Source organism: Lagopus leucura, unplaced genomic scaffold (assembly GCF_019238085.1).
Source record: "Lagopus leucura isolate 7727_CA_CO unplaced genomic scaffold, USGS_WTPT01 Super-Scaffold_100037, whole genome shotgun sequence".
Classification (NCBI taxonomy): domain Eukaryota; kingdom Metazoa; phylum Chordata; class Aves; order Galliformes; family Phasianidae; genus Lagopus; species Lagopus leucura.
The window spans coordinates 4,062,598-4,077,946 of NW_024962286.1; the positions used below are offsets into that span (position 1 = coordinate 4,062,598).

A 15,349-nucleotide genomic window follows, 5' to 3' on the forward strand; every position below is an offset into this window, starting at 1 on the left:
GTGACACACCAACCAACCAACCAACTCCATTCAGCCTTCATCCCAGCTCTGAACCTATAACCAGGCAGTTTGCATCCCAGCCCACCACATCCCAACTCAGCCCATCTCCCAGCTCACACTCCAAGAGGGCTTCGTCTCCACCCCAGACACTGGGATGATCCAAATGCACTACAAAAACACCACATGTTCCTAGAGGATAGGCAGTAATAACACTCAGTATCCTTGTTTCTGTGTTCTTTATCTTTGCATTTCTAAGGCTCCCTTTGTGCAGTGAGCAGTTTATTCTCAGATCTGCTGCAGAAGGGAAGGTTCACATTGCTTGCTTGCCAACTCTTAACTGAGGCCTTTGCTCCATTCTGTGGAGGGTTTCTGCACGTTCAGACTATCTAAAATAAAAATCATCTGGAGTGAGAAATAGATGGCTGCTCTTTGTGTCTGATAGCATAGACCTGGGTCTGTGCTCTTGCCCAGTGGGGACAATGGCTTTTTTCAAACACTGCAATGATTCCAGCCAGCTCTGTGCACTCCCAGTGTCCAAGCAAGGCAGCCAGCCCCTACCCCATCACAGGGCAGCTCTGCTCCTCCTGAAAGCTCTGTCGTCAGTCTGCAAACCTCCACAAAACCCGAGAGCTGTTGCTGCTAATCTCTGTTTCCCTTTCTGCTCAGAAGTGACAAAGCAAAACGCTGCTTCTGCCTCACATTCCTCCGAGCCCACAGGAAACCATAAATCAGAAGGAAAGCATAACATCCAGAAAGAACTTGCAAAAGGACAAACACCAGGATGGGCTGTGGGGCTGGGGAAAGGGAGAGGGGAACCTGTCAAAGCAGCCATAAAGTGAGCATTAACCCACAGCTCCACCTGGCTGGGAGAGGCCTTGTTCCAATGAGACTGGGGGGGAAATTTTGGGTCATGGCACCTAAAGCTCTTCCCTTCTTTCAGGGAATACACACACACACACACACATCTATATTCTTCATTTCTTTCCAACTCTTCCCTCGCCTCTTCTGGAATCAAATAACAATAATTTAAAAAACAACATTTAGCAGGAGAGGGTTAAACCAAACATCACCCTGTGCAGCTCTCAGCTGGCTGGGAGTTTGGACAACACAGGAAGCTGTGGTCGGTTCAGTTTAGCTTTGCAGGGAGACTGCCACAGCTCTGCATCCTCAGTGCCATCAAGCTGGTCTGCAGCCAGGTCATGGGAAGTGAATGGCATGGAAGGTGTCCCTGGCTCTGTGATAGGACCTGCTCTGCTTTCTTCCCACCAGCCCTTGGTTGTGGATCAGGCTGAAGCATCTCTTAGCAGGAGGATCTGCTTCATTTAAAGGTGACTCGTGGTTCTGGTCAAAATGGCCGAGATTTCCTCTGGCCCAGATAAATCTATTTATAGTAAGTGTGATGCTAATTCTGGGCTCCAGTCTGATCTACTTCTGCTCGCTGGAGCAGCAATGCTTTCTGCTACCTGTTCTTTTTAACTGTTTCCTCACAGCCATTCTGCTCTCAGATCCCTGCTGTACACAAGACCATTCCCTTTTGGTGCACCATAGAGCAGCCTGTATGCACAACATGAGCCCTGCAGATCCTCTCCCTGGGGACGCTGCTGGCTCAGACTGAGATCTAAGCTGGGTCTTGGAGAAGTGAGGAAAAAAAAGATGAAAACACCTTATACAAGCCACTCATTTAAGCCACGACTTGAACCGAATTGCTTTTATAACCTTATCTGAGGTTCACGCAATGTTTTGTAAATAGCAATTCATTTTCTGCCGCTCGTGTGAACTAAGGAGCGTAGAGGGGATTTTGCTCATCATTAAACCTCGTGTCTTTGGGATAAACAGCACCAATTGCTTAATGGAGAAAATGGAGCTGTTTTCAGTGGCTCCAGTCTCCTATTTTTGTTCCAGGATAATGGAATAAGCTGTATTTCTAATCTTGACTAAAATCTCTCTGCAGATGGCAATGAGCATGATGCAGATGTGAAAGGTCACGCCAATGCTTTTTGCTCCTGGAAGCAGGAGAGAGTTTTCTGCAGTAAAAAACAGAGGTGAGGAAGCAGAAGCTCTGCTGATGTAAGTAAAACCCAAACGATGATGAGATGCAGGGTCCTCGTGTCCCTCCTTCATTCTCATTTGGTTTTGCTTTTTTTCCCAAAGGCTTCACTGAAAAAAAATATTTTTCTTTTTTGAGCCCATTGTCTGCTCAAACACTTGAACTTGTCATCAGAGCTATTAGCTTGGGCTCCTTTCCTGCTGAAGGACTACAAGCAGCCAGCCAGCTCAGCTCCATGCTCCTCTGAGTCCTGACAGGCAGTGCAGGGAGGGACTGCAGGATGGGGTTTGGGTATCAGCACTTTGCACAGAGCACACTCACACAGCCAGCACGTGCCTTCAGCTCCCTGCTCTGCAGGTGAAAGCAGGAGGTCTCAGCAGGGTTCCTGAGTCCTACAAGAACCTCCAAGCAGATAAAGTACATCGAGACATGAAAACCACACGGCTCAGTTCTCTTTTCACTGGTGTGTGAACTGAAATCAGTGTCTGGGTGCTGGGGGATGTGGGAGCAGCAGTTCCCATCAGAGCCAGACGGGAAGCTCAGACAGCGACAGTTCCCTGCAAGCTCTGTGCAGTCCTGCACTTGAAAACCATGCAGTCTCAATGTCCCAAATTCCTGATTTTGCTTCCTGCTGAACATAAATCTTACTCCCAAATAAACACAGCAGAGAGTCAGAGCTGAGCCCTCACTTAACTTGTACAGTCTTCCATGTAGTTTTCTGGTAACATCACATTTAAACAATACTAAGCTGTGATCCTTCATGCATTGCTATGTTTGGTGCAACTATAGCAGAGGATGGCTTCATTCTAGGGTGGAAAATGGGGTGACTTGATGCAGTGTGGCTCTCCATGAACTTGGGCAGGCTGTAAAGGACCTGAGGATAACACATTTAGTCCCACTAGTATAAACAGTTGTTCCCACTAACATGATTTGCTCATGCTGAATAGGCATCGTAAACTGCCTTTCAATCTGTGTCTTCATTTATTAAAAAAAAAAAAAGGGAGAAATTGTACCTTAATTAGTTCACAGGACGGTTATTCAGTGGTGTGGATCTGTTTAATCAGGACGTTACCGAATGGCAGCGTGTCATTACCCAACACAAAGCACTGAATCCAATCGCTGACATGCTAACGTGCAAGCAAAATGATGACTGCCTTGTTTTGCTGCAGTTCTGTTGCCAACCTTCTGTTGCTGAAGCCCTCTTTGGATTTACATTTATGCAAGATGTTTCTGTGGTATTTGGTGCTCTGTTTGGTTAGGTGTGGAAACACAAACCCTAGAAGAGCTTCCAGTGTGTCTTCTCATGGGCGAAGAGGTTCAGTGCCCGAACACAGCCAAGCTCCAGTTTAGGTAATAGTGCTCATAGCCTTTTGCACATTTTGCTCTTCACAGCTACAGAAATATGCCATTCTTTGTCTGAAACATGCTAAATGTCAGTTTATGGCTCCTCTCCCTCAGCAGAGTGGCTGGAGGTGTATGTTTAGACAGTTTTGAAGCAAGATGAATACAACTTCACGCTTTGGTTGCGTGGTGCTCTGCTGACTCCAAATTAGTACATTAATGTTTAGCAAAAACTGACAACTCTCTTCAAGAGATATGGCTTCTATGCACTATGCTATATTTACACAATTACAGACCTCTTCTAGTATTCTCAGTTACGTTCAGATGATATAAAGGCCTGTTAAAATGCAGCGAGGTATTTGAGTTTACTGAACAGTCTTCCATTCAGTGAATTCTCCCTCTCTGCTCTCTGGCAGCTACAGTCTGAGCTCCTCTAGAATCAAGGCACTAAGCAACACGATCTGGCTGGACCTGCTCTGAGAAGGGCACTAGATTGGGTGACCTCCAGAGGTCTCTTCCAACCTAAATTACTCTAGGATTTAATGGCTTAAAGATGAAATCTTCCCTTAGCTCCTTTAATGCACTCCTTATGTAATGTATCTCATAATATGTTTCCCCCTCAGCTTCTCTTTTGTAACCCACAGCCAAATGTTCAAGGAGACAGCACCCCCAGCATCTGGAGCATCTGGATGCTCACTGTCTGACCCCAGGCCTGCAGTCGAGAATGGATGCACAAGGCAGAGGAAATGCCATGCAGGCAGCAGTTTACTTTCCACCACTCACCATTACAGCCTGGGGGGAGAAAATCCTGACAGACATCACAGCAAACTGTTTTCTATTGCTGCCCATGGTTCAGTTGATCAGAAGTCATTTCAGTGATGGGCTCTCCACGTGGAATGTTCCACAGAGCAGCCATGTGCACCATGTGCACTGGTGCTGATGAATTAGCAAAGCAACTAACGATGACATGTTCAGGAGGAGAGAACATCTGGCTGCCATGGCAGCTCAATAACTTAATTACTGCACACTTCCATCCCAAACCTGTGTAGGTTACAAAGGAGGCTACGCATCAGAACAGGTAAGCACGTTCCTCTCACTCTCTTGTAACAACAAACCAAAAAATGACTTCCAGCTCAGACCCAGCAGACTCTATTGCACAACTTGCCAACTTTCATTTCCAAGCAAGGCACCCAAACTACATTAACCTCTCACTACAACATTCTGTTCATTTTCAAAGGAGCTGAGCACTCCTTGGCCAGTTTCCACCATGCATGACAGGTGCAAACCCCAAGGACGATTAGGATTGCAAAGCTGTGTGTAAGAGGTGGCCAACTAGAGGAACAGTGCTTCTTCAGTGGCCACTCCAAACCCACCCTGCAGCATCCTCCCTCATTCTTAGCTGTTGAAGAGTCCTCCACATGCATGAATGTAATGAGAAATACCCCAGCCACAGCAGAATCTGGAGATGGAAATTGCTCTGTGGCAGCTACCAGATGGGCTTTGTTTTGAAGCTTTGTTATTCTTGCTCATCAGAGCAAGCACTATTCACGCTGATAGCTAATAATTTGTATTGTCAAACTGAATGGATCCTTTACCTTCCTTTCTGATCTGAGTACTTGTTTTGCAGAAGATGACACAGCTGCGAGACTCAATTAAATGGATTAAGGTTTTGCAGCAGCAAAATGGAAACTACAAAGCTATGACCACACACAGGAATATTCTTTCCTCAGCTGAAAAAAGAAACGTTATGTGGGCATGCCTCTACTTAGACAGCATGTTAGCTTTCTTTTAAAAGCAAAATGGATTTATCAATAAACTAGTATCAAACAATTCTTTCTTCCCCCTAAGTGAACCCAGCAGCATCCATTTACCAACAGGGCTGGAGGAGATTCAGAAGGCTTTGTTGAGACTTCCCCTCGTCCACAGTTCAGCTCAAACCACTCTCCTCCAGCAGGCATCTTTCAGCACTGAAAACTCCTTGTTTCTTCCCCCCCTCCTCCCCTCCCTGGGCCTTGGCTCCGAATGGAGCTTCCCAACCTCTCTGCTCCTTTTGTCTTTCATCTGAAAGGCTTTTCCTGTGCTGCTGCCTGCCAAACGCAGCGAGGTCTTGCCCTCTGGCTGCAGCAGTGCTGGAAGTGCTGACCGACTGGGGCAGCACAGGAGGGCCCTCACCCTTTGCTGCACCCCGAAAGATTTGCCAGATGTCTCTTGATAGCACGACTTTTAGCAGCCACAGATCGCTTATCTGCTCTCTGTTGCCCCATATGATGGACAATCACATGTCCAGCACACTTCAGCTAGTAAATTATCCTTGTAGAAAGAATCTTGCTGTGCTGGTCATCCCTAATATTGTCTTGGGCCATGCTCTGGAGATGAGATGGTGGGCCTTGGGTCAAGGAGGAAATTCCCAAGCCCACACAAAAAGCCAAAATGCTGGGGGTGGAGGGAATTACTGGGCAGGAAATAGGAACCAGTGCTGCCTAGAGCAAAAATTAATAGGTTCTCTGTGCTGGCTGATGTGGTCCAAGCAAGGGGGAACAAAGTTGGCATTGTAGTACCCAAGCCTCAGCAGCAGAAAAAGAATTGAAGCACTAAGTCAAGGGTCAGAACAACAGCGTGCAACTCTGAGGGACTCCCACGTATGCATCCTCCATCCCTTCCCACTGTGGTTAAACCAGCTGGAAACCTCAAGCTCTTCTTGATTTCTTGGCATCTTGCACACCTCATCCTACAGAGTTCAGAAGTGCAGGTAAAAGAGAAGCATAGAGCACAGTAATTATGGGGAGAGGTCAGGCACCTTTGCAGATAACTCCTATTTCCACTGTACCAAACAGGAACTGCTATTTTACTGTCACTTCTGCAGTTTATGTTTTAAATCTTCTTTCAGCTCTATCATGGGATGCTCTGCTTTCTGCACTGAATCCACCTCCATATGTCCTGACTGCACTGGTGCCTCTAACCCAGGCTGCAGTATTAAATCAGGAATGACTCTAGTAAACACAAGTAAAGAAAGATTAAGGATGAGCCCAGAGACAATAGCAGTTTGAATTCTGAGAGAAGTCACTTCCCATCCATCAGCATATAGGATCTATCAGCATGGAGCTATGCAGTCCTGTCAACCAGCCTGCCGTTGGCCCATAGTTTCCTGCGTTATCTCCAAGTTCAGATGAGTCAGAGACTTCCATGACTCCAAACTCCTTAACTCCATCCAGCTGAACCTCTTTCATTTTGCTCATAGAGCACTGAAGGCAGCAGCCTTCCTAAATGCCAGCTTGCTGCCTCCTCATCCTTCAGCTCTCAGGTAGCTGCTTCCTTGCAAAGTGCCCCATCTGAAGGGCAAGCCTGCAAGCAGGGAAAGCAGGGAAGGGTGTGGGAAGAGGAGTGGGACAGGAAAGGGGAAGGGGCCTCCTGCTATGTCAGCGCTATCTTTGTGGCCATTTCCTACATCCTGGGGAGAGGTTTACAGGGTGGGGACAAATTCAGCCTTCCTGCCAAAAACTGGGTTTAGCAGAGAGGACAAAGGGGTGATATTCCGGGAAGAAAGCAAGCTGTGGGAAAAAGCATTGTTTCACTGATGCTGGAATGGAGCAAGAACAACTGCCAGGCTCAAATTGCCTTGTTCTCCAAGTAGTTACTGAGACTCCAGCATCACCACAGCACAGTGAATGCAGTGGGATCATGGCGATGTTAAGCTGGTATTCTTCTCACGTGTATGAGCAAAAAACAGCCTCAGGTCAAGCCACAAGTCCACATACTTGCACAACATAACCTTGCTTTGTCTTGGGAGAACTGATACATCTCCTTCAGCTGCTCCCTGTGCTCATGGAGATCCGCTTTACAGCAGCTATATATATCTGTAAGTGCCCCCATGCTGTATACTGCATTGTCAGCCCGACACGGGGAGATTCAGCAGACAGAGCCACATGTCAGTCTGCTGTGTTAAATAAAGACTGGCACAGCTGCTCGGATGCTGAGAAAGGACTACAAGTTATGTATTTGTGTTTGTGTGCATCTGAATGCATGTGTGTAGGTCACACATTTTATTCCCATAAGCTATCTTCTTTCCTCATCGAAAGACAGATGTATCCAGCCCCTGGAAGAGCTGCATGTGCACATATACATTCACACACGTGTTCACGCATGCTGTTTCTATTAATAAACAGTATGGAAACCATTAAGCCTCGCTACAGTGTGATGAAGCAGACTGGGTATGCAGGGGAGGGATTATCTCACTCTCTGATATTATATAATCTGTTTAGGCTGTGCCACTTTCTGCTTATTTAAGGAATGAATGAGCACTTCACTCTGTGATGTGCCACCCATGAGTTCTGACATCACTGCTTTAATCCACTGTAATGAATCTACTGCTTCCCTTTTGAGCCATTCCCTACCACACGGCCCATGCTATATCCAATCTATTTCCACTCCCAGTCACTGTCTGTGTGTGTTATTCCCCAGAAATAAGTGATGCTTAACTCAATCAGAGCAACAGAATGCTCTCTGCCCCCTGAAGAGACCTCACATACAAGCAAAGTGAACAGCTTTGTAGATAACAAAAGCAAGACAAGAATGCAGTACGTGTGTGGGCACACTGCTGTAAATGGATCTTACTGAGGCTGGCTGGCCTTGTGTCCAGTGGGTTGACATGAGCTGTTGAGAACACACACAACCTTTCCATTGCTTCTTTCCTGGTCCTTTCTCCCTTCCTATAAATCAAGCTCTGTGCTGAATTCCTTTCTTTGCAAAAGGAGACAGCAACGTGCAAAAACAACAAAATCCCTCCATGCGCTGTTTTAAAACAAACCTTCACCAGTAAACTTAAACATGTATCCCACTGAGTGAAAAGACCAGAACGTTTTGCCACGAGGCTTGAATAGGGCCATTACCTGTGGCCTTATTTTCTCCTCTGGGAGGAGCGGCTCAGAGCAGCAATGAGCAGCAATGAGCTCCTGCAGCAACACGTGCTGCTTACTCACTGCTTCTGTGATCTGTGCTGCCGCTGTCTCACCTGGTTTGTCAGGGCAGATGCACGCACGCCCAGGCTCTGTGCATACACATTGGATGAGTGGCAGAGCCAGTTGCTCCACCATCCAGCACCTCCCTTGCAGCCATTGCAAAATAGGTTTGGGGTTATCTGTTCCAGGCAGCTTTCAGGTTCAGAAACAAACAGGAAGACTCTTTGCACAGGAATAACTATCCAGGAACCCTGCTCTGCTCTCTGTCCTCTGGGGTAGGGATGCAATGCATCTCCTAGAAGGTACACACAGCTCCCAGGGCCTCCAACCCCTTGGCCTGGGACACCAAGCTCGCTAGAGCTCCAACACACAGACGGTGCTGTAGCTCCAGTTCCATGCCTTCCTTCCAGGATCTTAACAGGGCAGGCTCAACAATGCCTCAGAGAAGAGGAAGAAACAATTAGAAAGCTCCTGGCAGGCACAAACCCCAGCTTTCTGTGCTGGCCAGGATGCCTGCTCCTCCCTCTCCAAATCTGCAATTGCTGGTCAAAGAGGAAGCAAATTCTGCTCGTTTCCTCTTCCTTTCCACACAGGAAATGTCTGCACTGCATTGTGTTAGCACAGAGCTGAATCTGCCTTCTCTTTTACCTTCCTTTTTACTTCCCTCCACCCCCACATTTAAAGCAAGCTTTACAGAAGACAAGCAGCACATTTGTTAAGGGTGGAGTTGTGTGTGTAGCAAACACTTGGGAAACAGCAGCCAGGAATCACTGTTAGTGTCTGAAATCAGAATACAGACCTGATCACCTGACAGTGGTGAACTGCAAGCTAGCAAGCACTCTTGGCTCCAAGGAAACATGATGACTGTCCCCAAAATTCAACCAAACAAGGACTGGAAGTCTGTTTTTAGAGCTCTTTTCTTTATCCTGAATAACCAGAGCTACAAAACGAGCAGTTGCTTGCTTTTTGCAGCAAAGCCAGTGCTTAGGAAGCCAGAAAACCTCACAGTTGCACTGGCTTTCCTGCTGCAAAAAATTAATACTTTAGCTGAAGTTTCAGTGTTATGAAGGCAAGTTTTAAAGAGACAGGGCAGTTAGGAGGCTCAGAGTTGAGGCTTTATGGGGATGGCCATTTCAGCAAGTTTGTCTTGACGAGAGATGAGAAACAGTAGAGATGTTGCATAGAATATGCACCCCCACAAATCAGAAGACACTGGTTAAGTGAAGAAACAGACTTGCAAGATACCCCAGCATGGATATCACTAACTGAAGAGCTGCAGAAGAATTTACAGTGCCTTGATCAGTGCATTAGCAGATAAGACAGTGTTTTATTCCTTATCCAGTGATGATAGCTCCGAGCTGCAGTGCCCTACTGACAGTGCAACTTTTGCACTGGGCTGATGGTGGCCATGACCCTGGTGACACAGATAATGTGCTCCCTTGGCTCAGCAGCAGTCCTTCGAGGACCAGGACTGGGATCCAAGTACAACACATGGAACCAGGACAAGCAGCAGAGCACCATTAGCAAGGCATGTGGCAGAGCCCAAAGCAAATGGCTGACTCTTCCACAGAGCATTTCAATAGCGCAGAAAAGCCAGCATCAGCATCTCTCTGGGTCTAATTATCCTCTTCTACCACAGGCTTATTGCTCTTTTGTGTTTTCTCCTTTTAGCAAGCTCCATCAACTAACTTGCAACCCTCTCACATTCCTTGTTACAGCTACAACTAGCAACTTGCAAAACCCTGATCTAGGCTTTCTCAGTGGCTTCTGGCCATCCCAAAAGGACAAGGCCTAGGGTTCCTTGTGGTTGCCCTCTGGAAGGCTCTGAGGAAACACAGTCCAGAGCTCAGCTCCTGCTAAATCGTTAGGACTGAAGAGCTCTTTCCTTACACTTATCTCAAGGCAACCAGGATTGTGAGGGAGAGGGAAGCATGTCAGAAGCCTATCCCACGCCTGCAGAGGTGACTTCCATCTCCATGGAGGCATGTACATTCCGGCAAGCAAAGGACATGGAGAGGAGCAGCTGCTGAACTCCCATACTGATCTGTCAGACAACCAGAAACACTTCAGTTTGCAAATGTTTCTTACAAGGTACATGCAGTTACACAACAAAGCATGCTACAAGAACATTATTACGGTAACAAAGTCAATTGGCCAAATTATGAAACAACAAAATTACCCCTGTCAGTGTGCTACATCATGGAACTGAAGAGCTCTCTCTCACAAGCAGCCTGAGAGAATGCATATCTGAGTTTAATACCATCCACTGCTAAATCACAGCTTCTGCATCTGGCCAGTTTTGTCTTGGCAACCACAACAAACAGTCCCTTACTGACTTGGAACATGGAGATGGCTTTGTGGGGCTTTAGCTTCAGATCCCCGGCTCTTCGGGACACTCTGCTCATGCAGTTCACAGTTCAAAATTCCTCAGGAAACCACTTGCCAAAAAATTTGGCATCAAATCCCACCATCAGTGCCAAGCCAGAGATCTCAGTTGAGTTCTCATCCAGGCAGTCTCTAATACCAGGGGATTTTCCTTGACTTCCATTGAAGAAATACCTTCAGACGTGCCCATGGTAACACAAGCTGGACTGCAGCTTTTCCTAAGCATTTAGAATCATAGAATCATATTTCAGGATTCCCGTGGCACCTTTGATGACAGGGAAACGCAATTAAAGGAATGCTCGTTCCATATGCTTCTGTGTTACCACCCACAGAGCAATAAAGCCTGCACCACACGAGGGTCCTGCTATGATCTGCTGCGAGCCTGACACAAGAGCAGCTGAAATGCAGCACAGAAAACCTCTTTGGGTGGTGCTGTCATAGCCACGGCCTTGGTATGGCACAAGCACATATGGTGACAAAATCACATGTGGGACAAGCCACCATGCTAGCTTGGGGATGGACCCCACCATAAAACATGCCCAAGTCCAACCTGCCTGATCTGGCTCTGCGTTAGCCTTGGGCTCACTTCAGAATGATGCACAGTAGGTGAGGCTGTGAGCCAGGAGAGGAAAGGAAGCCTCAGTGCATGCGTGAAGCACCTGAGAAAGGTACAGGTATCTTGGAACTGGATGGACAGGATGGATTGCTGCAGCATGGAGAGCATCTCACAGCTGGGGTGAAGAGGAAGAAACTCACTGTGACATCTCTGCTTTGACTCCTCCTTCGCATACCTCAGCCCCTGTGACTTTGGAAGCGCAGTGATAAAGAGATGAGAAGTAGAATAAATAAAGGCAGGAATTATGATTGATACAGATAGCACCGTGCTGCTTTTGTGATAACATCTTCTCACTCGTGCAACTAAACCAGCAAGTGATGGTAATGGTACTCATTAGGCATTGATTCAAAGAGAAGCTCTCTGTGTGGGCATATCTTCCTGCAACCACCATCAGTAGCAAGGATCTTGCTTACATAAGAAGCCTTGTGTAAGCTTCAAATCAATGCATATGCTCTTTTTGTTAAATGGATTTAGTTAAACAAATGAAGAGTTTTGCTTTTGCCATTCTGGGTATAATTTACTTTTGCTTTCAAGTAACTTCAGCTAATAAGTTTGGCTTACATCAGGCTGCATGGCAGCAGTGTGCAGAGCTGGGTGACAATAGCCAAAAGTCACACAAGGCACTGAAGATCTTTCTCTCTAACACATGATCAAGCAGCATGGACTCATCTGAAGTTGTTATGCACGCTTTGAACTTGTCCGATTCAATCTGTTACCAGACTTAGCAAGATCAGTTGGAGTTGAGTGTTTTTATTCCTTCCCATTCTGTTTGAAACACTTTACTGTTGAGGGAGAAAACACTTCCTGAACGTCCTTGTCTTTTCACGTCCTCTTCCTCTGGCAGATGACAACTGCTTTCTTGCATCTCTCTTGGAGCTGCAGTTCCATGCCTGAGTTTCCCTGGCCATGAGAGCTACAAGCATCAGAGGTGGCTCAGCCTGCTGGGAACCCTGAGCTCACAGCCTGATTAACGAAGTTAGTTAAGAGCAACAGCAGTGCTAGTTAAGGAAATAACCATTTATTTCCCTCCCTCGTGGGATTTACCACAGAGGCATTTGGGGTTTTCTATGGCTCACAAAGTTCTGCAACCAGCCCCAGCAACTTGTTCCTCCTCTGCCCTTGTCCTCCTGATTGCTCCTCACACTCAGGATAGTTGATGATGTCCCCATCTGTCCCTTGGTGCCAAGTGCACCTGGATCTCTGAGTAGGACCAGCAGAAATGTGTTCCTAGATTTCCCAGGCTGCTGCTGGCCCAACAGGAGGCTCCCATGGCAGGCAGGGAGATGAAAGCCACAACATCCACTGGGGTTGCATTCAAATGTGCTAAAACTGGTCTTACAAGGTAATTAGCATTTGTTTACTGAGGCAGAAGATACGTGTCTCTACAAGATGCCCAACAGAAATAAGGTTTATCTGCCAGTCAAGAGATCTGAATGCATTTAAGTAACGAAAATCAAAAGGAGGGGAAAAAGGGTCAGCAACTGTGCCCTATGAAATAGGAAGCAAGGACGGATTGACTGCATATTGAGTATTGATTCGGGGTGCTTTGGCATGTAATTGGGTTTGATTGCTCAAGTAGACTAGTTTGGTTGCCTTATTATGGGATGCCTGATACAGTGTGCCTTCATGCAATTGGTTTTGGTTTTTCTCCCTCTGTATATCAGACAGAAAACGATTTGATTCTCTCCAGGGCTCACCGTTGAACTTATGACACAGCATTCAGTTTTGGTTTCACCACAACCCTGCAGATGTCAGTACTTTGTCACAAATTCCCCTTACATTAATACATATCGGCCCTCCTGAATCATCCAGGCTCACTTCTCTCACCCAATCTCTTGCTCTAGACTGCGTCTAGCCATTGGGGAAATAGTTCATAATTCCCTGCTTAAATAACTGGCTTTTGATAAAGGTCCAGCACAGTACTCTGAGGGCTGTTTTGTTTTTACAGATGGAGCAGACAGAGCAGAATGATGCTGCCTGCATACTAAGAAACTTGGCCCGGAGCCCACGCACACCAAAGGCAAAATAAATAAATAAACATCTCCATCAATCTTGACGTCACCAAGGGAAAAAGGGTCACTGCCATGTGGAAGGAGACATCTGGACAGTGAGGTCACTGCTCTGGACGGATGCCACCAAGCAGTTCACATGCTCGGCAGCACCACAGGATAAAATGACAGTTAAAAAAAAAAAAAAAAAAAAGAATAAATTCTAATTGATACTGAGTGAGCAGAGGTTTAAGGACTTTGGTTCGTACCTTCTGCCCGCCTGCCTGCATATCTAACTTTTCCTGATAAAAAACTCCTGTGATTCCAGGCACGCAAACAGGAGCAGCCCATCGTCTCACGGGGTGCTGCCCATGCCAAGCCAGAAACAGCCCTGAAACAAGTAAGAGCAGGATCTCACCGTGCAATTACAGCTGCAAGGTGTGGAGGAGGACCCTCCCCACAGCCCTGGGGATCCCCAGACCTGGGCTGCAGCACCCACAGGGTGCACTTGCCTGGAGTTTTTATGTTACCTGCAGCCGTACGCAGCCACATGAATGCATACACAGCATGACAACCGTTCAGAGCAGCCACAACAGCAGACCACTGCAGCCTTTTGTACCAAGCTTCTATTCTGAGAAAATCTTTCCAAACACACGTGGGGGAAAATGCAAAGTATCCCATTTAATAAACAAAAACGTTTGAGGAGCAATGAGAAATGCCTGCTGGGATGGAGAGCCCCTTGGTAACCGTCCCCCTGCACGTATTTCCAACCAACTTGCTCCTGCAGGCTATTGTCTGCTTCCTTCTGTCCCCATCCAAGCACAGTGTGAATGCAGCAGGCGATCGCCAGCTGTGGAAGCTCCAATCTTTCCATTCGAGCACCAGGACATCCCACAGCACCCAGACACCCAGCCGTGGTGCTGCAGGCACAACGAGCATCCGCACCGGGCTCAGGGACTCCTCACCAGCCCCGAGCAGCGCTCACAGGCCCGATTTCAACAGCAGCACAGCCACGACGGAGTCTTTGTTATCAGAGCTCGGATTCCTTCAAGACTGCTAAATAAAAAAAGAATCCACCCTCCGAGAGACGGCGATGCCAGCGAGTGGAAAACGCCGTGTTTCTGAGCACGGGCTTCGGGAGCGGTGGCAGCATATCCAGCAGCTCCGGGAGACGATGCCGGTTCCCCCGCGCTATGGAGCGGGTTGGGATGAGCCTTGAGCCGAACGTCCCGAGCGGGCTGCCGGCACCGCATCCCCACCGCACGGGGCCGGTAGCTGCTTCCCACCTCTCCCCCTATCCACGCAGCCCTTCCGCTTGTTATTATTATTATTACTATTATTGTCATCAGAGCGAGGGTCTCGGCGCTTACCGGAACCGGGGCGAATCCTTGATGCACTCCTCAAACTCCACCGTCATCCTCGCGGTTCGGAGCTCAGCGGAGGAAGCGCAGCGCCCGGCGGCGGCGCAGCGAGGCGCGGCACGGCACGGCACGGCGCTGCGCCCGCCCCCACCACCGCCCGGCGGGCAGGGCAGGGCAGGGACCGGCTGGAGGCACGGGGCGGGGAGCTCAACTGCAGATGCTCCCAGTTATTATAGAAGGAGAGTGCCCCCGGTTTTCCCGCACAAGGCTTTGAGACCTCACTGAGCCTTCTAGTTAGTCGACGGGAGCTTGATAAAGCACCTGGGTGCCTGGTTTGATAGAGATAAGGAATGGCTTTAAACTGAAAGAGGAAAGATTGAGGTTGGATGTTAGGAAGAAATTGTTTACAGAGAGAGCAGTGAGGCCCTGGTACTGCTGCCCAGAGCGGCGTAGTGCCTCATCTCTGGTGATGCCCAAGCCCAGGCTGGATGGAGTCCATCCAGCATCCGGCCCACAGCAGGGGTTGGGATTGTGGGCTTTAAGGCCTCTTCCAACCCCAGCCATCCTGTGATTCTATGATTCAGATCCTGACCGTCCCCTCAGGTCTCTGCATTAATTCAGCCGCTGGAAGCACAGCCCAACCTTCGGGTTGCCAC

General features: G+C 47.8%; 1 protein-coding gene across 6 annotated transcripts in view; it reads right to left on the minus strand.

Annotated features, from left to right (window-relative positions):
• ACAP3 (ArfGAP with coiled-coil, ankyrin repeat and PH domains 3) overlaps window positions 1–14,789 on the minus strand; it is a 66,227-nt gene extending 51,438 nt beyond the window's left edge. For all 6 annotated transcript variants that reach the window (XM_042883200.1, XM_042883197.1, XM_042883202.1 and 3 more), the window contains exon 1: window positions 14,703–14,789. In XM_042883200.1, coding sequence (XP_042739134.1) covers window positions 14,703–14,749 — 47 coding nt within the window. In that variant the 5' untranslated portion in view covers window positions 14,750–14,789. The remainder of the gene's footprint in view (window positions 1–14,702) is intronic.
• Between the last annotated feature and the right edge of the window lie 560 nt (window positions 14,790–15,349).